Here is a 23,432-nt window from a genome sequence, read left to right as displayed (position 1 = left end):
AGTCTAAAAAAAATTAGAAAAAAAAAATGAGAAGAGGGGGAAAAAAAAAAAATGAACTGCATGTGAAACGAAAGATCATACGCGAAACGGAAAAATTACTCTACGCTATTTAAAGTGAAAAACACGAGGAGTCTACATTAATTATGGAGGATTTGAGGGGGTCAGGGGGTGGGGGGAGGGCACAGGGTGTTGGTACCGAATGATTTTTTAATTTTATATCGCAAGAAATGCGGCAGACACGCGTCAAAAATCCGCGTATGATTTCTCGCGAGGACCCGGCGTACAGTTTCAGACGTTGCAACTGGCCATCTGCAGGCAAACCGCTCGTTAACTATTATCATTATTATTATCTTTATGGCAGTTGAGTGTAAATGAACGTATTACTAATGTATGTATGTATGTATGTATAACTCGATACGGATATAGTTGAATGATTTTTTTTTCCAATCAAGACTTCATTAAACAGGTGGAGGAATTTGAATAATGAAACAAAATTTATAGGTATAGTTTCAGTAGTATTTATATATAGAAGCCCAGTCTTACAAGAGAGGAAAAAAAAAAAAGAAGAAATCACCGCACATTTAAAAGGACGGGCAAATATCGCTTCCGTTACACGTCGAAAAACTAACAATCAGCATGTTGTCAGTCGGGGGTTGTTGTTTTTTTCATTACTTGTTATATCGTTTGCTTTGTTTCTCTCCTTTCTTTGAATGTTGTGTAGTTTACTCGTTTTTGTTGCCTATATCTTTTTTGTTCTTTTTTTTTTCTTCTTTTAACAAGAAAGTAGGTGTACAATATCATAATATCATATAAGCACAATTATTAGAAATAGTAGTATCTCAAGTTCAAATACAAATCCTACTTTCACTTTCCTATATTTGGTTATTTTAATTTAATTTATTTACGAAAATCAAAGCAGATATTATTATTCGATATTACTTGTTGTTGATGTTGTCTTTATTTGTTTCTCTTCCTTGATTCTTGCCTATTTCACATGTGTTTAATTATTCCAATAATATTCGGTCAGAGAGAGAGAGGAGCTTTGTGTATGTGTGTTTGTGTTTTGGCGTGTATTTGTGTGAAAATGTGTATATTGTGTTCGTGTGAGTGTGTGACCACCTATCAAAAATTCTTAATTGTCTCAACTGCTGCTGTCGCCGCGGCGTCGTCTTAAAACCCACTGGCTACTCAGGGCGCGAAGGGAGAACAGATCATATTGATCACAACTGGTCACGACTGGTCCGAACGTGTTCTATAAGCTTGGGTGGCAGTGCGAACGTATAAAAAGAGACAGGCCGCTGCTAGGTTGAATCGGTGTTGATCGGTTAGTGGCATAATGATGGCTGGGGTTGCTTGCTGACAGAGGTGGCGTTTAGATGTTAAGGTAAACGAGAATTGGCGCATCACATGGCATACTTGCGCGTCCATTCGCGTGCCAATTCGTTATACTTCTCCCTGTCCGTTTTGTATATCCTTGCTATCTCTGGCACCAGTGGGTCGTCAGGATTTGGGTCGCACAATAGAGAACATATTGACAGCAACACTGCAATTACAGATTAATCGTCATTATTATTCATGATTTTTCACCTTCGTTATTAACCAGCAATTATTCAATACCAATAAATACGTCCTTAAATTTTTTTTGCTACACGTTTCGTACTTGCACAATGTTCGATCGGGATTGTTAAAAATATACACTTAAGAAATTAGCAACAGATTACCAGCTGTGCCAGCGGAATTTTGCCGTCAATCGGAACCCTGGCGAGGGGGGAAAAAATCACCATAGTATATATCATTTGAGGAGTCAGCAATCGCAAAACGTGTTGAACAGAAAATAGACATGTGTGATACGTTGCCAGAGATATCGAAGATACATTATAGAAATAAAAATGGCAAAATACGTAGTTCGATCACTATAAATAGTTCAAGCGTTGCACGAAGTTGGCAACGAAACAAAAAGTGCAACAGAAATGGACGTAGAAAAAAAAAAAAATTAATGATGTATTACGTCAAGCGGTCCTGACAAAGAAGCAAATTTAATACAGCTAATATTACACTGCGATTATTTGAACTGACTGTTCGAAGTACGAATGTTACGGATATACTTGTAATAACGGATGAGGTAAACGTCATTAATATAACTTTAGAAAACGTACCCTTCGAAATAGTGAGTGCTGGCGACCACTGCGATCTTAGTATATCCAAGCAGATACTTCCGTTACTGTTGATATTGGGGTGATAGATTCTGGTTGTGAAAGCAACCTAGGAAGAGCACATATGCGTTTAATAATATCGAAATGGTTATAAAAACACATAATGTATCTGGATAAAATTGAACGTCATCGTACCTTAGGAGGCTTGAATGGATAGTCTGTTGGGAAGTGAATTGTTAAGAAAAATACTCCTCCCTGGTATGGACTGTCGGGCTGAAAATATACGCATCACATGTTTTATATGCTATTAAATTCCCACCAACTGTTTATAACTTAAATATACGTATAAGAAGTTAAATGTTAGGCAGTTAATGTTTCGCATACAACGAAAAAAAAAAAAAAAAGAGAGAGAAATAGTAAACCACAAATTGTTACTAGAATTATTTTGTAACAAATAATAATGAAGGAAATATTAGTAATTGAGACACGTTATATAAACTGTTGACATAATGTTTAAATGACAATTTGCTGAAGTCATTTTGTTTTTGAGAAATGTGCAACATGTGATGTAAAATATGAGTGGAAAAAATGACGAAATCACAGATTAGATGTTATATGAGGATAAAATGACGAATATTGTTTATTACTCACTGGTCCCATTATGGTGGCCTGCCAGTGGAATACTGCAATTAAAAAAAGAAAGAAATACAATTGTATTGTTGCAAAATGTGTAAGATGAGTAATGATCGCGAAAGATAATTGTATATCTAAATGTGTGTTCATAGATCGATTGACCAGCAAGTCATATCCGAGGAGTATAATACACGGAATAACAAGTAAGTTCTTAAGTGCAATTAACATTCTGTTAATACATTTTGAAAAGAACCAATGTGTACAAATGTAAAGTCATAAATCGTAAAATCTTTTCCTGCTTGAACAAGTGTGAGATAATATTATATTAAACTCTCTGGCTAGACAAAGGAAGTTCCTGCATTCACATATCTTATGCATATAACTTTACCATATTCTGAAAATTGAAAGACAAAGTATGTCAAGCTTCAACATTGACATTTTGTTATAAAATTAGATACATGTTTCTTGTTTCATACGAATAATATTCTTGGGAGTTTGAAAAATTTTCTCAAGTCCCCGCCAAGATGGGGAGAGGGAGGGAGGGCGGGAGGGAGGAAGAAAAAGATAGATTAGTCGTAGTCTGGAAAAACAGCGGTTTTCTGTCCCATTGTCAAGCCACATACTAATGATACCTAAGAGGATGAGTCACATGGCTCAAGAATAAAATGCCATGACATGAAAGCTGCTGAAAGACTATTGAAGCCAGCTCTAAAACAATGTCGAGCACTCGATTCGTTGGTATACGCATAATGAACTTGGTTTCAATCTCAATTGAAAATTAAAGTTTCGTGTATATCGGCAAATTTCGTTAATTATTGCAGTGGATATTAAACCAAGTACATATTTCTGCAAAGATTTTCGAACTCAATATGTGGTCAGCACCGTGCGGACAAGTCGGAAGGGAATCAAGTTTATTTTATAATCGACATTCAATACCAAAACCTGTTGCAATTTAAACTAAAAAAAAGTGTAGAGTAAATAGTTTGAAGAGCAGGTATTGGTAAGTAGTGGGTGTCGACTACCACATTGGTCTGAACTATTTATAGATTCTATATAAATGCTAGCAAAATTCTTATTTAAAAATCCAGGTTATCTGCCGTGGTAAAAGCAGAGCTTTTATACATCAAAGAAGCATTCATCCTACTAAAGGTAACGCTTATAGGTACTTGCGCATATACCGAGCAGTCAGTTATATCTAACCGACATGATTAAAGACGTGTTTATGTATGTTATTGAAATTTGTTGCCCGCTAATTAGCTTTGAAACAATTCCTCTCGCTTTTAAAAAAGTTTTGGAAACAGGATCACTGTTTTAACATCGTTTTCATCAGACAGGCTAATATTTACACAATTTATTGCTCATATTATTTTTCCTTATATTATTTGAGCGCTCCTTTTTTTAATCCACAGTGCAACTCAAATACTTTATTTTTTATTGCGTGAAATTTGTTCCGAACACTGACTAGCGCCAAATAGAAAATACTTTGAACGTATGTCATGGTGAGAAAAATACAATTGTAAAATTTTTCAAATAATGAAGATAAAGTTAAGGCAGTCAAACAGATGCCTCAAGGAAAACTTGGCAAAGATACGAAAAGTCTAAAACCGTTGATTCTGAACTTGTAAAGGAAACACAGATAAATTATACGAAATATATGAACAATGGATGATATTTCTGAATCACACAGTCAGGTAATAAAACTTCCAACTGCAGTTGAAACACCTGAAACTTTGAAATCTCAGCAGCAGAAAAATCAAGTCCGAGGAATAAAAAATGAAAATGTTTTGGGCGAGGCAGGAAGCGGAATGAAAATAAGAAAGTCAAGGTCGACGTATTTAAAATAGGGTGGTTCAATTTGTAACTTACGATCGTCTCCTACAGGACCAGCGGAGCATTGTGCAGGTGGATCCCTTCCCAGATCCTGGAGTTCCTGAAATATTAAGCAACAATGTTAAGTACACTTGAAGTATTTGCCAAACTAATTAGCGGCTGGATCTACGCTTGATCAAATCGCAACGCCACTCAATATTAATGACTCAGAATGTTCCAGAACATTTTCTGGTTACCGTACGAGTCGACCATAACAATCGAGTCCAGAGATCAGTGACGTCATGATAACGTTCCGGCTGTTCTTAGGCCACAGAAATGACACAACGCCGGCGAGCCTTTTTACAAAATGGCAAAGAATTTGGCGGAGGAAAAGTAGCGACGATAAAATATTGATAAATTTGTTTGACCCGGGCAGCGATGGATTATTGCGCGAACTTTGCAGATCATGGAATTGGGCTTTATGGAATATATTCTTTTTTCTTCCAGTTTCAGAGTTATCTATAGCCGTGTATATAAGCACATGTATATGGATGGATATATAGGTGTAGGCATATACAGATATATAACGCAGGGTTTTACGTTACTTCCGGCTATTTATCGGCCATCTACCAAGGATTTATTGTATTTTCACTGTCATTGTGGAATAATCACAATGAAAAACAATTAACCCAGCAACCCGTCGGGAATACGGTGATCGGAATACGCGATGGGACAGGCGATAAACGAAAGCACTATCGGGTAACGGAGAGTCGGAACGGTGAAAAAAAGGGGTAAAAGCCAACATGATTTTCAATGCTGGTTCACATTGCTTCACTGCAAAATTTTTAAGGGCGTTCAACTTGATTTAACGCACAGCACACTGTCCGCGGATACTTTTTATGAAGTATTAACACTAGGAATCGTTGACGTACCTTATTAATTCGTTTTAAAGCCATTTGATGGACTGTGTATTGATATTAACTGGCTGAAACCCAGACAACGAAACCCGCTAGCCAAGGATCTTTGATTAGGGATTGCAAGATGGCTGCCTTCTAAACGTCGTCTCACTACGTCGTTCAAGCTATCGTCTGCATGCCACCTTTTACTGGCCTCTACCGCCTCCCCGATATCCTTCAACGCGGAGAGAAATTATTAGAATTTCCAAAATATTCGTTAGCCCACTAAAATCCAACGGCACTATCGATGCGATCAGTTTTTATTCACTTCTTGATCTCCAACTCGATCCAGACTCCACGGATTTCCTTCTATCGGCGAACGCAGATGTAGAGACTCTCGCGTTATGCACCGTCCGACCAGCTGCCGGTCATTCAGTTTCCTGCCATACCGACGCGCCGTTGACACTCGTCGAATATGGCGGCTACCTTATAAAATCCTCATTTCACGTAACCAGCATGACGTAAACAGATTTTCAAAGAAGCCTTGTGACGCGCAACCGCATATTTCACGTCTGACCCACCTTTCTCGGCGTGCCAATTTTTTTCTCATTTTTCATTTTTTTCCGTGATTCGGCTGCGTAGCGTTTATTATATGACGAGTACTCGAAATAATGCCTTTTCAACCTGCATTTAAATTACATTCTATTTCTGTAACATGCGATACTTTTCAGAGGGATTGAAATTAAGAAACTCACAAGTATGTATGTCAGCTTGAATGTTTTTTTTTTATTCTAAGTATTACACAATTTGTATATTGCTGCTTAAAACTATTACAGTCTCTCCTACAGTATATAGGAGCAAATTATTAAGTATTTATTAATATAAATATTCGATCATATGGATCAACGGTCTTCCGTAATATGAACTCATATGAATGCATCTTGCGGAAAACGACGTGTAATATGTATGCAGTGGATATTATTACATCTGTATCCATGTAGAGTGGATTAATCGATGATGAAACAAAACGCAAAGAACAGACGTCATGCGGGCCACGATGCGAGGTTACATAAACCGTTAACAGGAAGGAAAAAAAATAAATAAATATAAAAATTAACAAGTCTATAGGCGACGGGCGTGATACGTCGGTAACGGTACAAAGCATGCGCAAAATAACTTGCTGAACCGAAGTAGAGGCGAAAAAAGTTACATCGAGAAAGAAAGAAAGAGAAGAAAGAAAGAAAGAAACACGAAACAAACCCCGAGCTCTTTTCTGCGTGTAAATTGAATTTTATGGCGGAGCAACGTAAGGCGGGCGAGTGCTCCTGCAGGCGGAAGAAAGGCACAGGAGTTGGTAACAAGTCGAAGCCGTCGAGCAAGAGAAAGCGGCAAACGCTCGTGCACAATCCGGAGGAAGAGATATGGCACGAGCCGTATATGCACTGTCTCCGTAAGGAATTTTCGCAAAAGTCGATACCGTGCGACTCGAAGATCGAACTGCCGTGGCGAGACATCGCTTTGCCACCTGTCGCCATGAAGATCAGGCCTAACGTCGAGGTCAAGGAGGCGCCAGTCGAGGAGGCGGCTCGGCTGCATCAGGAAAGCGGAGGCGAGGACGGCGAGGGCACCGATTCAAAGGAATCGACCGGGAAGATGAAGCTCCCGTGGAACGACCTCCTGGTGATGGACACGGTCGCCCCGCAGCCGCGACTCCGGCCCGACGGCGCACTTTGCGATTCGACCCTGGAGATACCCTGGGAGGATCTCGCCCTCGAAAGGCCGGTTGAAATACGCCCGATACCGGAGGAGGAGCACTGCGATCTAGACGACGTCGAAATACCCTGGGAGGACATACTGCTCCCCGCAAACATCGTCATCGAGACCAGGAAAAAGAAGCACCCCTCCTCCAGGGGCCCGCCGAATTATCCCTCCGTCAGGGGTGGTGTCTGTTGCGGCGATAATACCTGCTGCACAAAGACCAGGAGAAAGTGACGGTGGATTTTTCAAATTCATGCACTGTGCGTAAAAAGACAAGGTTGAAGTTAGTAAATGTTACCGTATCGAAAAGTTGAAACAAGAATGACTATTTTGAACCTTTAGAATAGCTAGAAAAGATGATTTTACACAATCTGGGTTTGTTCATGCTGTATCTAACGGTTCCTAAATTTTAGGAAATCCTAAAGTTGCAAAATAACCAGTTTTTCCAAGGATGCAGTACTACAATAACGTTACAAACTTCAGCTTGATACAGAAGACGACATTGCAGCTCGTCGCTAATCAACGATAATGACTCCGGTGCATACCGCAGTCTGAAGTCGGCAGCGATTCGGTTAAATCTTTCGAACAACGAAAGTAACGAAACGAGGTGCGAGTCGTAGAATTAATCGAGATACCGTGTTTCGTCCCGTATCTTCTTCTTTTTTTTTTTTCTTCCAATTATTCACATTTTTCTATCTCCTCTTTTTTTCTCTCTCCTGAATCCGCGCGCCTGTATAACAAAGTCGACTGTACCCTCAAATTGGAAAGTCGTCATGACAGAATGCGGCGGTTTTAACACCCGCCAAACAACCATTTCTCCCCGCGATCCTCCGTTCGGTCAGCGTCTCGCCTCCTCCGGCCTAACCTCGGTGTCCTTGAGCCAAATTACCCCACTCGTAGTCGCTGCTACGGACTCCGAAGGCGACTATGAAACCTCCAGCGAAGGTCCTCACAGTCCTCGAGCAGGTGCAGACTGCCGCAAACCTGCAGCGAACAACTTGGCTCGTTCTACCGACGGTACCATCGTTCCCCAGCTGGTAGACGCCGTCCTGTTTCCCGAAGTGGATAGTGTCTCGCAAAATGAGCGCACAGCTGCCAGTAACACGATCGTAGGTTAGCATTCTCTATTCACGATCCTCGCGACTGATCCGTTATCCTTCTCTGATGACTCTGTAATAACGAATGATGACAGTGAATGAGATAAATGATGAACTGCAGGCACCTCCGACTCGCCCAGGATCGATTTACCGGATCGTCAGACCCCGTCAGTGGGTTCATGCACCCCGAGTCATCGCGACGAAGTATCATCGGGCACGAGTGCCGATGTCGATGAAATGAGCCTGAGGCGAACGGAGTACTTCGTGGCTCCAAGGGTCGAGAGCGACGCGAACAAGTCCGAATCCCTGCCTGTGATCAGGGTCGCCACACCCTGGGGATCATATGAGTACCCTGACGTCCGCATACCGGCAGAGCGTTTGGTCTCCGACTCGCCGGTTGACATCAGGGAAAAAATGCGGCTGATAGTGGCGTGCATGGACAGTTCGAATTCCTTGGGCACGACGAGATTTGATCACGACGAATCAAGACAGTCCCTGTTTCCGGAGTCCTCCGAGGATGCAGACGCGAGTCCTCGGCGCAAAGCGTCGACCGATTGCGCGAGCGAAGTGGAAATCAGCAGCATGTATCGGCGCCGAACTGTTTCCCAGAGTTCACGATCTGCAAGAATAAGGGTTGTCAATAGTTCCAAAGACTCCGCCGAGGCGTTGAACGTCCTGCCGATTACAAGGAACCCCAAATTTGGTTCCGATTACACGTTTTCCCCGAGTCCAAGTGGCGCTAGCATGCTACCGTCTGTTACGCCGAGCAACGAGCCAGCTCTGAGTCACAAGTGTTCAAGTTTATGTCATCGAGAGTTGGAGTCCCAGCGTTTGACGACGACGAACAAGTCGTACGATCCGCTCTCCCGCATAGAAGGTGAACTTGGACCGTTGCAAAACGAGCTTAGCGAAATTCGCGGCAAGGTTAGGGCTCTGAACCTGGACTACAATCTTTCCTGCATCAACGGTATGACTAGGCTGCCAAAGATGATGAATTGGATGAGGTCCGATATCCTCGGAAACCCTGCATGCTGGCCTCAGGTCAGACCTGTCAAAGACGACTTCGTTCTTAGCGACTATTTCCGCGCAGATGACAACCCCGTTTTCCAAAAAGAAATTTCAGCTCCGAACATCGCGAGCAACCACAAGGTCTCAGACTTCGATGGGACGAACTACGCGACTTATCGATGTCCTTTTGTCCAGCTGTTGTCCGCAGCTACCGAAGTCAGCCCGACGTTTTACGACCTGAAAGATGTCAACGAGACCAAGTTGACTGAAAACACCCTGAGTCACCCTGATGCGGACATTTGTGCGCCTGTGGATAAGATTGGTGACCCGGAGAATAGCAAACAGGAAATGGAATGGCCATGTTTCACTTCTCCTCTGGGTTGTGCGGACCGGAAATTGTCTTCGGTTCATATTTGCACAGCGTCGCCTCCGAGGCTTGATAGTCTAGAGTCGGAAGTCGGAATTCCCGAAGGTGAAGAAAAAGTGGCGGAATCTTCCGAGAATCATCCGACAGCACCGGAAATCCGACTTCCTGACTTTTTGGACAGAATTTGCATAGTTCCGATCTCGTATATTGGCCCTATGCCCGAACCTCCGGCTGAACCGGTGTTTAGTTTCGCTCGTCCAGAAGAAGACGCTGTCTCTAGAGCCGGGCACAAAGTCTTGAGAATCGAGCATCCGGATGTCCCCGTCTATCGTCGGGACCAGAGAGGCAACCGGAGTGTCGAGACGTCCTTGAGTTCTTCGGGCACGGTTTTGACCTGCGAAAGGCAAACGGATCGTAGCGAGACGTCAATGTCCTCTAGGAGGGAGCAGGACGATTCTTCGAACGATAGTTCGCTCAGCAGAGGGTTTGATAGAACAGGCCTGAAATTTGTAAAAAGAAGTTCGCGCAGTCATTCTTTGAAGCGTGCAGGGAGGCAACGAGTGGAAGCTGAAGAACCATTTGTTATACGAGGGTTGATTTGTGGGCCGGAAGATTTTTTATGACACATAATACAATAATTTTTATCGAGGATGATGTCGTTCTGTCCTTGATTGGTCGTATCTGAGTGTTTTATTATTGAATGTATACGTAACGAACGTGTAAAAGCCACGTATACTTGGTTACATATGTATATAATATTCTATTCCATCACGCTATCTCAATTTATTAATTAATCAATCTCAAGGGCGAAGGTACATGATCACAACCATTGTGTTGTCATAAATTAGAGCTGTGTGATCCGGATCGTAAAAAAGAAGCGACATAGGTGGAAGAACTGGAAGAACACAGTGTATAGGTACTGTTCTCGAATTTTCCATTGAAAGACGTCTGCTTTTACGTTGGCAAGTTATGTCACGCATTTTTGTACCTCTTTCTGTTAATAACCGTATATGGGGTTAAACTGTATAGCGACTTCAATCGATAAAATACGACGGAGTATATATCAACGTAACGCATAACGAGCTTTTCAAAGTTAATTATACTAATAGAACTTTGAGACGATGGAACCCGTCACCTACAGATACTCAACTTACTCCGCTTGGATTGAAACGTATTCAAATTTCGATACAGAACCACCGGGTGAAGAAATTGTACGCTTATGAAACCATTACACTGATCGTTTATCATTCATGTGTCTATAACAGAACCAGACTCAATCAATGATAATAAATGCCTGTACAGGTTTTTCTACTTAAACTGAAAACTCACGATTTTGTGTGTTATAAAAAAAAAAGAAAAAAAAAAAAAAATAGCGATGGAGCCTAGCATTGTCACATTATGTATTTGAATTTTCCTTTTGCGGGTACGTTCATTCTATGTATGAAAGTGAAAATCGCAGCACGTCATCGCAGATTATCAATGTTAGATACCTATATATTGAAATTTACAATTTTGGAAACAGCATGCTTTTTCTGTCCACAAAATTAAACAAAACCTGTAAATTGGATTGCAATTTATGATATTTTAGGGTTAAGGTTAGCTTCTCCAAGAGGCATATTCGATTATTCAAAAAAAAAGAAACAGAAGACGAAAGCCGCAGGCTGTACCGACGGTCGGAAGGAAAATCCCGATGTTACCGACGCGGCGGAGTGAGTCGAGTGGTGGCAGCACAGTCGGCGGTGGGGCGACGTTCGCAAATCGACATTCGCATGACGGGAGTCGGCAGTGAACGAGTGACGTCGTGACGGTACGCGTCGTGGGCGAAAGCGAGCAAACGAGAGAGAGGGAGCGAAGTAGATAGATAGATAGATAGACGAAAGAGAGAGAGAGACGGATACTCTCGGCGAAAATGGCGTAGTCCAGCGAGTGTCGCGACGTTGGAACGACGTTCCTCGCGCGATTGGTAAGACGGCCAAGGTGCCAAGGTGCGAGTAAATGCCGGGCAGACGGAAATAGTGCCGTGGCAGCAGCGAGGCAGTGACAATCGCAAAGATTCGCGATACAAGAGGAGTGAACGAAGGAGTCTCGGCTCTGTCTTTTTTCCAGTAATACAGTGGTGAATTAAAATGGAGTAAAGGGTGGAAGAGGGGGGAGGAAGATTCGCGTAGTCAATAAGCATCGTGTGATATCGCCGAGTGTTTCTATATGCTCCGTCAAAGATGCCCGACGTTCGCGACGAGCGGCGTTATTTACGATCCTCTTTTGTTTACTCTATCGAACCGTTTCAAACCAAGAGCGTCGTCCTCGAATGACAGACCGAAATCAGTGCTTTCGACACTCGACGACGACGGATCGTGTGGATCGTACCTGTTGTGAAAGTGATAATCGTTTGTGACGCGCCGTTTGAACCGTTATTTTAACCGTCGAAAAGCCGTCCTGTCAAACCGTTCAGAATCGCGATACCTACAAATTCCTTTATCAATTTACTCAGCAACTCAGATCGGACAACTGACAGATTGACGACCTTGCAACAGGCTTAAGATGGCGCTGGTTCTGTTTTGACGTACGGACTTGTCGTCTCGACGCCGTTCTTCTTGCACTCGAAACAATCGACGACTGGATTTTATCACGATTTTTGGATTCCCGATTATGAACAGAGGATTCTACGTACCCTGTACACCGTACGCATATCCGGTGAGTATTCATCCCCCCTTCATTTTTATACTCGACTCATTCTCTCTACGAATGTGACGTGTTAATGTGTATGTGTGTGTGGTTGTGCTTTTTTACACTCTGCACAAGGCGGATTTGCCTTTATTATCATTCTTATTATCTCTGCCGTTGTTATCGACGCTATTTGGGCTCCGGAAGTCAGGTGATTGTACGTACGTACATATTTTATCATCGCTATTGATACATTCCTTGTCGTATTTATTTTTCGACTTCTTTGATGCATACATCGTGGTGCATGTAGTTGAGATACAGCAGCTTGTATGATTCAACAGCTTCCAACACCTGGTTATTCGTTGTCTCATTTGCTTTACGCGTTTCGACGACTTCGATAATTTTACCAAAGCTATATGAAACTATAGGCAGGCAACTGTTTTGTTACGTCACAAATCTCGATTTTTGAGTCACGACGACCGACTACGGAGAGAGAAAAATCGGGTGAAAAGTTACAAGGAATTCAATACAGTAGATATTAATTTGCGTGATTCATCATCCATACATCAACGATGTACGATAAAATACCGTTGCGTTGATCTCGATTACCTCCAACGAAAAAGATATGCATCAAATATGTGAAACGCGTTTTCAAAAGTATATATGCCGCCGATACATCGATGAGTTAATATCGTAAAAAGTATTCAATCCCGTATTAAAGTCTGTTGTAAAAGGCTCTTGAAGGACGCACAAATCTTGCAACAGACTTTATAAACTCTTGACGAAAGCCATAAGCCATACACAATTAATATAACTGCAGCAGTCGAGGGGAGGGACGATGCATAAACGAATTCTCGATATAATACACGTGAATTATTTTCCAAGAAGTTCCGAAGCAGTTTATAGAGTGCTGAAACGCGAGGTCGATAGTCATCGATGATTTTTCAAACGACAAAAGCAGCCGTCGCTCTTTTGTCGCGATGCGATGAATTGTCAAAATTTTCAGTTTCCAACCTCCAACCAATATTCAAACTCTCAACGCTAGTCCTTAATCAATTAAATTCCGCGCCACTTCACCATCCTCGTCGTCATGAGCGACAAGGAAACGCTCCCCCGTCACCCAGGGGATAAAATCCCCACAAAGATCGTCGGAGTTTCCGATACGCTATCGGTAGAATCAACCGGAGTATTATCGGACATTTCAGCTGCCGGCGTTGATCAGTTGAAAGAAAATGATTCAAAATCATCAGATTCTAAGGTATTTGTTAAAGAAATTGTATAAGAATATAAAAAAAAATTACCTTCTCTCATATATATTTATTATCGTCGTTTTATTACTGCCCGCAGGAGAGTAATAATAATAATAATAACAGCAGTGGCCGCCGCGGCAACAGTAAAGATGGAAAAGGATTCTTTCGTCTCTCAAAGTTTCTTTCGCGGAACCGCATAATTATCGATCCTGAAAGCAAGGAACCAGAAGAGATTTCAATCGATTCTTCGAATACCGTGAAGACCGGCTCATCATCGGTGTCAAATGAATCTCGGAAAGATAATTATTCCAACCGAATTCCGTACAGATTGCCGAGTATTGGTAGCCACATCAGAAGGTTGATGAGGTTTAAAAGTAGCCGGAAAAACGTTAAAACTAATCAAGAACAAATCATCGTCGTTCCATCGGTTGAAGCTTTTCCCGTGATTACCGAAGACGGGGGAATTTCGTCGGGTGCGTTATCATCATCATCATCATTATTTTTTTTTTTTTTTTTAAATCTACTTTTCACCAATCAATAATCGCAACGGTACAATGATAATTATAGATTTTGATCAGAGATCACAGCTTCCGTACACCGAGGATTATGATAGTAAGAATCTAGACGAACGTGTTGCTGCGGTGGCGGTAAAATTATCCGAAATTTCTAAGACGACGACACCCGTAATAATTACTGACGATGATGCTGATGCTGCTAGACCACCGCCGTTGCGGTCATCGAGTAAATGAAATATGTATAAACTTTATTTTTTACGTTACGCAAAATTAGATTGGCGAAATTTGTCTTCTTTTGTTTCTTTTTGTTTAGTTTAGTCCTGTAATCTACATAATATGCCGATATACTCGTGCATTAAACTCGTGACGGTTTTTAATTAACAACAGCGATGATGATGGAGGACGTAGTTATAGGAAATTCCGCTACTACAATTCCCTTGATCTCATCCACGGTCACTATTGCTAATCCTGGTGTTCAACAGAGAATTTCGGGGAATGATACAAGCACGATGATAGTTGTTGATAACTTTGATGTCACCGATGAAGCTAATTTATCAGGGTGCGGATTCGTTTCATAATTTATTCAGTATGTTTCTTTATTTAAGCGATGTTTTTTGAACGGATTTTTACTGGATTTCAATTCATTCAATCATTTTCACGGCGTCAAGTCAACGGGTCACTTATCCACTATACTTAGAGCCGAGGTGGTCCACGTACTGCAAGCGGATAGACGAAATAACGACGCCCCTGAAATCCGGTCGGATCGTTTCATTTACCCTCAAGAATCACAAGAGTCACGCGTAGAGCCGAACGTGACTGAAGATATAACCGAAAGTCGTCGTGAAGTAGAAAGAAACTGTTCAGTCATCGGAACAGTCGGGTAAGCGTGCACATTGCATTAAACCTGATTAGTATCTACAGCGGTGGTTAATTCGTTTGCAAATATATTGGCGGAAATTAGCAATCGAGAAACACTGCAAGCGATCAGAGTGATCGTCTTACCTTAGAAGTAACTTTGTCTATTCGGATCAAAAAGTCTAGCAATCTAACTACTATGTAGGTGACCCTATAATGCATTCAAGAGATATATCATCCATAGTAGACAAATATCCCATAAATGTCGTCATTTTAATCTGGTCTCAGCGTCTCGTAGGTGAAAAGCGAAGTAGATGGCTTTCTGGAGTTGAAAACTAGCTGCAGTTAGGGAACAAATAATTATTGTTAGTCTGTTGAATTCATTGATATCAGTGGTAGAAAAAGCGAGTCAGGTTTTAGAAGTAATGGTGTAGAGTGATCATGTTTCTGGTGAAAACTTACACCGTATCTTGATCGAGACTGTAGACCACAAAACAGAGAGAGAGAGATAGAGAGAAAAAGAGACAAAAAAAAAAAAAAACATTTTATTTCGCAATTTTTGAACTGTTTGAAATTAAGTAAATCGTTATAAAACAAAATGTAATTATATTTTGCAATCATAGTTCCTTAAAAATCATTTAAAAAAATAAGAAAATGGTGATTTTTTTTTCAATGTATCGTTAAGATAATGTTACTTATTTCAATCTCCGTTACTAATCGTATACCTACGCATACTTTTTTCAACCACGATGGAGTGTAACTTTCGATTTTGCGAGTGTGGCGTGAAAGAAGAAGTAATTGAAGAAAGAAAAAAAAATCCTGCACTTACACAGGCGACAATTCGCACGCTCCGGTTTCTCTTTCTCTGATAATACCTACCCACCTATTTTTTTCATCTTTTTCATCTTTTTTTTTTCTCTTCTTTCCTCTCCTCAACGTACCTCTACACGTCGTACGTGATGCGTCTCTACCGCGTTGCGTATTCACGCAATAAATTATGCGTGTGCATCCATAGTCTCCTCGAATCTCTCTCTCTCTCTCTCTCTATCTCTCTATCTCTCTATCTCTCTCGATGTTGGGTACGGTGGTATCAAATTGCAACGCGATACTCTATCTCACACGTCGACACACGTGCGCCAATCCTTTGGGTCTTCGTTTGTATGCATGAATATTAATACGTACCGAGACTGCTCGATTTTCGCGACAATCGCAGCTGTCATGACAGCGAGTAAGTAAGCAAGCCATGCATGCGCTGCGGTTTCTCTTCCTTAACATTTCGAACCGCGAATAATACTATACTGTCTACGTATAAGTGAATATACATATACGTATATGTATGTACATGAATACTTGTTGAAACAATACGAGAAATTAACTAAACAAAGAGAACAAAAAAACAAAACGAAACAAAGATAGAAATGTTAATACATATTGCAAAATTCGAAAAATTTAGATGTTGTGTGATATTATATGTACTATATACGTATATATGTTTATGTTGCGGGGTAAAAAAAGAAGAACAAGAGTTTTTTTTTTTTCGAGAGAGAGAGAGAGAGAGAGATAGACAAAAAAATGTATAATTATACATTATATATAACCTATAATAATCGCGCACATTTTACACGCGCTGAAAGGTACGAGTAACGGTATATTCATATATGTATGTGCGGTTGTTGGTTTACATTTGCAACTATATCAGGTTATAATATTATTATACCTACCTGTCTCTATCCTCATGGCATATGGTATGGCATAGTGGTAATTCAGCACGGGCGGAAATGGTTTTGAGCAATAACTGGACTCGAGAGGTATGAGAGTGTGGCTTATGAACGGTGACAGGAATAATGTAAGCGTGGCAAAAAAGAATTGGAAAAAAAAAAAAGAAAAATAAATCAAAATTTATCGCGGCGAATTGCAAATAAAATTTGCACTGATTCATTATTATCGTCGCGTATCTTATTTTTCTTATTTTTCTTCGAATTTTATTATATAGACGAAAAAATAAGCTATATATATATAAATATATATATATATACAAACAGTATACATATATATGCGTCATGGAGAGTGAAATTTCATTTAACAACGTGTGCTCGCATTGTATAATGTGTAGGTAATATAACATTGTCAACGATCGTTATTGTTGACAATATCATGTCTGCTATGTATTATATTATTATAACCGCAGAGCTGGGAATCCTCGCTAGCTTTCACCGTCGTTTATACTAATATCTATGGCAATCAGCGCCGGAAGTGAGCCGTATGAATTAGGCTTTTTATTACCTTCAAATTTATCACATAGCTGCTGACGAGATCGTTAAACAACTTTGAAAGTCATTTCTTCTGTAATTTAGAGCATATTATACTTAAATATATATATAAGAGTGATATATATGATATGATGATATATATTATACTTACATATATATGTATATATATATATATATATATATATATAGATTGGTAGCCTCATTATTGTTGTTGAGTAATTTGGGGAATATTGAACGTTTTTAAAAGTGTATTTTCAATTTCTCTCTTTCTTTCTATCTATCTCTCTCTTCTCTTTTCTTACCACAAACGAAAAAAGTAGAATTCCGAATTTCGCACGCTCTTTTATCTATACTTGGGTAGGTAATTGCAAAAATACCGTTTTATTCGTTGAAATGAATTCAACGCTAGATTTTCACACACGTTTATTACCACGTGGGTATTATTACGCCATGTTCTCTTCTGACTCATTCGTCCCCTTCGTTCTTTCAGTGTCTAGATAAAGTCGAACGCGTGATGCGAGATCGATATAATAGGTACATAGCAAAGATATCGCTTCTGCAATTTTGCATTGTCAAAATTCTGCGCGTCAGAATTATTATACAGTTGGAAACAATGTAACTCGTTTCAAGACAAATCGTATTATTTATAAAAGTGTATTATTAACGTACGTATTATTGTTAAATTATTATATTATACTGTGAAAGTCAAATTTGCAAATTTATAATAAAGTAAATTATAATTTTTTTCTTCTTTTTATATTTCACTTTGAAGTATCATTGCGCCGAATGACGAGGAAAATATCATAACATCGTATCTGTAAATTAATAATTCAATGCAATTTATTATTCCTTATATGTTGCACGTACGTTTAAGGCAATGCATCGTTAATAATGAATTCCTATTAAAGTCATTATAGAAAATCTGAGTTGAATTTATTTAATTAACACGCGATAATCTGACGAGATGTTTGAATAATTTTTATACTAGAATAAATTATTAATAATCGTATTTAGTATGCAAAATTTTATCCGTGGTTTTTTCTTCTCTTCTATTCCTTCTCTTCGCTGGACTAAGAAAATAAAAAACGGTACCTACTCGACAATTCGGATGATTTTATTCCGCGGTATTCTGTGCACAGTTACAGCGACCAGAAACAGCGAATTCGCGTGTTCTTTATACGTGTTTAGATGTACGCGACTGTCGTGTCCGGGTACCCAGGTTGCCTTCTACTTCCGAACCATCGGGATTCCGTTCGTGACGACGAGGGGCCTGGCACGAAGTATGGATTTTGATGTTTTACCTCCTTATATATATAGAACGCCGAAACACTGCGGAGTTTTGTCATATCCATCCTTAAGGCAGCTTTGCAAGCCATAAATTGTGAGCCACGCACGATTTATATATATATATCTATATATATATATATATATACATATTTAAAATCTAACCTCTAACTTCCTGTAGTGTATATATAATAAGTGGCCTTAATTATTTTTATCTAATTAACACGTTTAATTGTCCAAGTTCCTTTTTCTTTCTTTCTTTCTTTCTTTTTTGTTTACCGTATTATATAAATAATAATTATAAAATTTTTCTTATATTAGAAAAAAACTTTTGAATTTTCATCTTCACCGACGAGTCTTGATAACGTGAAGAAATTTTATATTTGATAAAACGTAGTATTATTTTACGTACATTAACAAATTGTTAACAAATTATCATGATTATAGAGACAGTGTTTCACCTAATTGACGTTGTGCAGTTTTGAAATTCGAATTTAATACAGTCAACGTTACTGCAAATTATAACCTATATATATATTTCATCTTATTATTATAAATTATACTCTGTGCGAATTTTTAATATATATGTATAATGTATTTATAACGCGGACCGTCGTGGAGGTTTTTTGTAGCGGTATTATAACAGCGCAACCTTTTTAAGATTTAATTAAGCGGATTTACGGTAGAAGGAACCGACGCGGCCATCGAGGCTTGTCTTCGTTAAGTTTCCGATGACCATAAACAGCTGTTGTATGTACATACTTGCCGGCTACTCGTACCCTGCGTAGTTTCTTATTAGGATTATTCTATTCTTGAAGGGAAGGGGAAAAGAAGCGGCAAAAAAAAAAAAAAAATTAATAAACAAGTAAAAAGTAAACCATAGAGGGTGTCGGTTAACTTATCGCTCGCTGCGCACCCTGATTTACCTGCGTGTATATCGTTTTGTTAAGGCTTCTTTTCTCCCCCAGGCTGCACAGTGTAGTACATATATATATATATATATATATATATATATATATATATATATATATACATATGTAATTTATATCCGCTTGGGGGTTGTAGAGTAAAAAAAAGGTAATATTTAGAAGTTAGAAGAAAAAAAAAAAAAAGAAATCGTAGAGTCAATTACGATCTGTAATTTTTTTGCGATGTTGGATTTTCTTTTGTTTTTTTCGTCTTTAAAATATTCGACTCGTGACTGTATCTTGGTTTGTAGAGGTTTTCGAACCTCAGGAACTGAAATCTCAAGTCATTTTTGAGCTGAATATAGACGGGGTTTAAAGGAAACAGTAAAATTTGACGTTTTTTGCATTTTCCTCGAAAACTGCTGTCGATAGATGAAAAATGACTTGACCATCGTGTAGAGCGGAAAATTCTACATCGAATCGTGTCCTCGTATGTCGGAATCGGAGTCAGGATTAACAAATTAAGAAAAAAGAACTTATTTCACCAAACTTACTCTTTACTTTCATCATAAAAAAATCGATATGTAGAGAATAAAAATGTGTGTATTATTTTCGGTTTTGTCATTTCCGGTTCGTTTAATGACCGAGAAATAAAATTAAAACGTTTTACTTAATATTTTAAATTATAGTGATTTTGGAAATTGATTCAAATGATGAAAAAAAAAAAACAGTCCAAAAAAAAAAAACTAACGATTTCTTTTTTTATAAAATTTTCAATTTGTACATTGTATAGTAAACTGTACAGTATATAATATAATGAACGTATAATTGATGCTGCTGACCGAATTTATTCATTAGCGTTAGATAAAAATCGCGAAAGAAAGAAAACTTCGAAGAATAATTCAAAGACTTCTTCTTCTCTTCTCTTTTCTTTCTTATTCTTCTTCTTCTTCTTCTTCTTCTTCTTCTTCTATTTTTTTTTCAAGTAGCGTGAAATCTTTGCTCCGTTTCGCATAAAAGTTCACGGAGCTGTAGAGCAGGCCAGATTTATATACCTAATTAATAATTATACATACACTAACCTCGTGACTTAGACTTTGATATCGATGTTGTTCCAGACTAATTGAATAATGAATTGATCGAGAAGATTGATAATAACGGCATTTCATTTTCGAAGTTTTATTACACTTTATAAAATATAGCAGTGCTCTCGGTGTGAATAATTGCTAAACTCCTCCGCTATAATTTCTGTAACAAACCTTAAATTTTTTTTTTTTATTGCTATACTAAAAAAATACGATCGTTTATAGTACGTCGGCGTGTTTGAGAATCATATTGTATAGATTTATTATGTAAATTCGCGATCTGTCTTACGTGACAAAAGTTGAGGCCGTCATTCAGCCTTCGATCGTTTCTTGACACCCGTTATCTTATGTGGATTCTTTTTTTTTCTTCTTCATTTCGTTTTTTTTTTTTATCCTCGCATTTACTCTTACTTTCATACAAGGGAAAGACGACTATTTGAGAATATAGGAAGAGAATGAAAATATGACACATAGGTATAAATAATGATGATAAAAAATCGTGGGCGAATTTGCGACGGTATAATTTATCATACATATATGTATAATACAGAGTTGCGTCGAAAAATCTTATTACGATCGACTTGAACTCTGTAATGTGTGGCTATTTTTATCAGTCATCGATACATACGTATCGATGTACATACGTGTGTATATACAATATTGATTAATTTAGAATAACGACTTTTTCTTACGCGTATATAAATCAAGCTTTGTTTCGAAATATTATATAATATATATATATTTATTTTTTGGTATTTTTTTTTTTTGGCAAAATTCTAAAAACCGTGCAATTTTTACGGAAATAGATTGTAAATCTTAAGCGAAATTAGGTAAAAAAAAAAAAAAACTGATTATGCGAAAATTAAAAACTTGTCACTAGAGTGTAAAAATATGTTGAATTGTTTATCCCTGTCGGGTAGAAATAAATAGAGAAACAAAAAAAAAAAAAAAAAAAAATTAACGTGTACAAATAATATTATTTGCAGGGTATGAAATATTGAATCGGATATTTTTTCTTTTCTTTTATTGATAATAACAATCTCACAGCAGGCAATTAACTTTGTTCTTTATACGAATTTGACGCTTTTAACTTATATATTAATATAATATAATAGTAATAATAATAGTAATCATTCCATCGTTGAATGGATGAGAAATTTTCTTTACGTATGTCATATACACACACATATATATATATATATATATATATATATATATGATAAGTTGGTACATATTTGTGTGCTCATCATCGTTGTTGTACATAAATTATACGTAGGAGTGAAAGCATCAGCGTAATATCCGAGGTCGCGGATCCGAATGAACAGCAGCAGCAGCAGCAGCAGCAACAGCAACTGTCCGAAGGCCGTAACGATGAGGATGAGGATGAGGATGACGGTGACGATGATGCCGCCGATCAGTATTACAACGCCGTTCTTCGCGCTGTTCTTCGGAGACAGTTTCGTCACCACGACGACGAGCCTCCGATATACTGACGACGACTATAAATTGGCCCAAAAATTATTAAAAACACAAAAAGAAGAGGAGAAGAAAAAAAAAAAAAAAAAAAATTGAAACACCCGATGAACATGTAGTTTGGCGAATGGAAGAAAAATTTGTACTACGTTAAATGAATAATGAGTAAAGAAAAGTAAAAATAAACGTAAAACCGAGGACGTGTACTTTAAGTAATTCAAATGGCCGAGGAGAAATATACCTTGAGGCGTTGGTTTGTTGCACTGCAAAACCAAGAGAGACGTCGACGCGTGATGGCGCGTAGAATTTATTCCATTGTCTCTATAACAATTCAAGTTTGTTTATTCTAAACACACGCACATTATTCATCGCCTGCCATCGCGGTCAGATGTTTGATTTACTATATTTCGATTACTGCTCCATCATCATCATCATCATCATCATCATCATCGTCACTATCGTTTATTATTATACGATTATAAAGAAAAGAACTTGTTAATTTAAGTAGAGGTATATTATCAACTAGTTAGTGAACCGCGTTGCAAAATCTTTGAACTACGATTGATCGTTTACGTCATGTTTTTACTTTATTTTTTTCAACCATTTCATCGTCTTATTTTTATTTAATCTTTCTCTTCCCGTTCATTTTGTATAATGTATAGTTTTATGCGATTTTCGTTCACTTCAACCTGTCAGCGTGATAAAATCTTACGTTTTTTTCTTTCAATATTTGAAATTCGTGTTTTAATGTTTTTTTTTTTGGGAATTTGCTCAACATCTTTTCTTTCTTCACGATAGTTTTTTTTTTTTTTTTTTCACTTTTTATCAATTATCTTCATTTAGAATCTTATCTCGAATATCAAATAATAATAATATCGGGAGATAAATTTTATTGAAAAATAATGCTATGCCGATTGTTATTATTATTGTTATTATTATGAATTTTTCCTGAACGCTCGTGAGTATTATTGCGCTAAGAAAATTGTTGGTCGTTATTGTACATATGCCGGGCGCAGTTTGCTTGCGCGTATATATATATATATATATATCGCATATGGAAAGCCGTTGCATTTACCTGCACATATGGCAGGTTTGTCACCTGACCCAGATATGCGAAAATTCGATCCCTTTGTTCATGCATATATATGTATATATACCCTCGGCTAGCTCTTTGCATTATTATTATTATATTTTTCCTCACGGATCATTTTCGATAACATTTTTTCTTCCCTTTTTTTTTATTGTCAATCTTTCGACAAGTGTAAATGCAGAACAAAATGGTTTTTTCTTTTTTCTTTTTCCTTTCGGCGTGTTATTTAACGACAAAATAAAATTTATTTATTCTCCGATGCAATGGCAACTGTATACGTAATAATTTATAACATTTCTACATTTCTAACTGGCTGC

General features: G+C 38.3%; 3 protein-coding genes across 3 annotated transcripts in view; 2 read left to right on the top strand and 1 right to left on the bottom strand.

The window, feature by feature from the left end:
• Window positions 1-942: 942 nt before the first annotated feature.
• LOC124411033 (ubiquitin-conjugating enzyme E2-17 kDa) lies at window positions 943-5,861 on the bottom strand. Its single transcript, XM_046889910.1, has 6 exons — window positions 5,528-5,861; window positions 4,653-4,716; window positions 2,805-2,836; window positions 2,349-2,426; window positions 2,157-2,262; window positions 943-1,543 (listed from the first exon to the last, which is right to left on the bottom strand). Exons 1-6 carry the CDS (start codon window positions 5,549-5,551, stop codon window positions 1,404-1,406), a joined length of 444 nt encoding a protein of 147 aa, XP_046745866.1. The 5' UTR covers window positions 5,552-5,861; the 3' UTR covers window positions 943-1,403.
• Window positions 5,862-6,383: 522 nt separating this feature from the next.
• On the top strand, window positions 6,384-7,484 carry LOC124410901. Its single transcript, XM_046889659.1, has one exon. The coding sequence runs from the start codon at window positions 6,785-6,787 to the stop codon at window positions 7,481-7,483; it is 699 nt and encodes a 232-aa protein (XP_046745615.1). The 5' UTR covers window positions 6,384-6,784; the 3' UTR covers window position 7,484.
• A 4,684-nt stretch (window positions 7,485-12,168) lies between these two features.
• The window catches only part of LOC124410120, a 63,646-nt gene continuing 52,382 nt past the window's right edge, over window positions 12,169-23,432 (top strand). Inside the window, exon 1 of the mRNA XM_046888370.1 lies at window positions 12,169-12,415. Within this exon, the coding sequence (XP_046744326.1) occupies window positions 12,371-12,415 (45 nt within the window). The 5' untranslated portion in view covers window positions 12,169-12,370. The remainder of the gene's footprint in view (window positions 12,416-23,432) is intronic.

This window comes from Diprion similis, chromosome 1, assembly GCF_021155765.1.
Source record: "Diprion similis isolate iyDipSimi1 chromosome 1, iyDipSimi1.1, whole genome shotgun sequence".
NCBI lineage: Eukaryota > Metazoa > Arthropoda > Insecta > Hymenoptera > Diprionidae > Diprion > Diprion similis.
The sequence above is the reverse complement of the archived record's forward strand: the minus strand, read 5'-3'. Positions and strand labels throughout refer to the sequence as shown.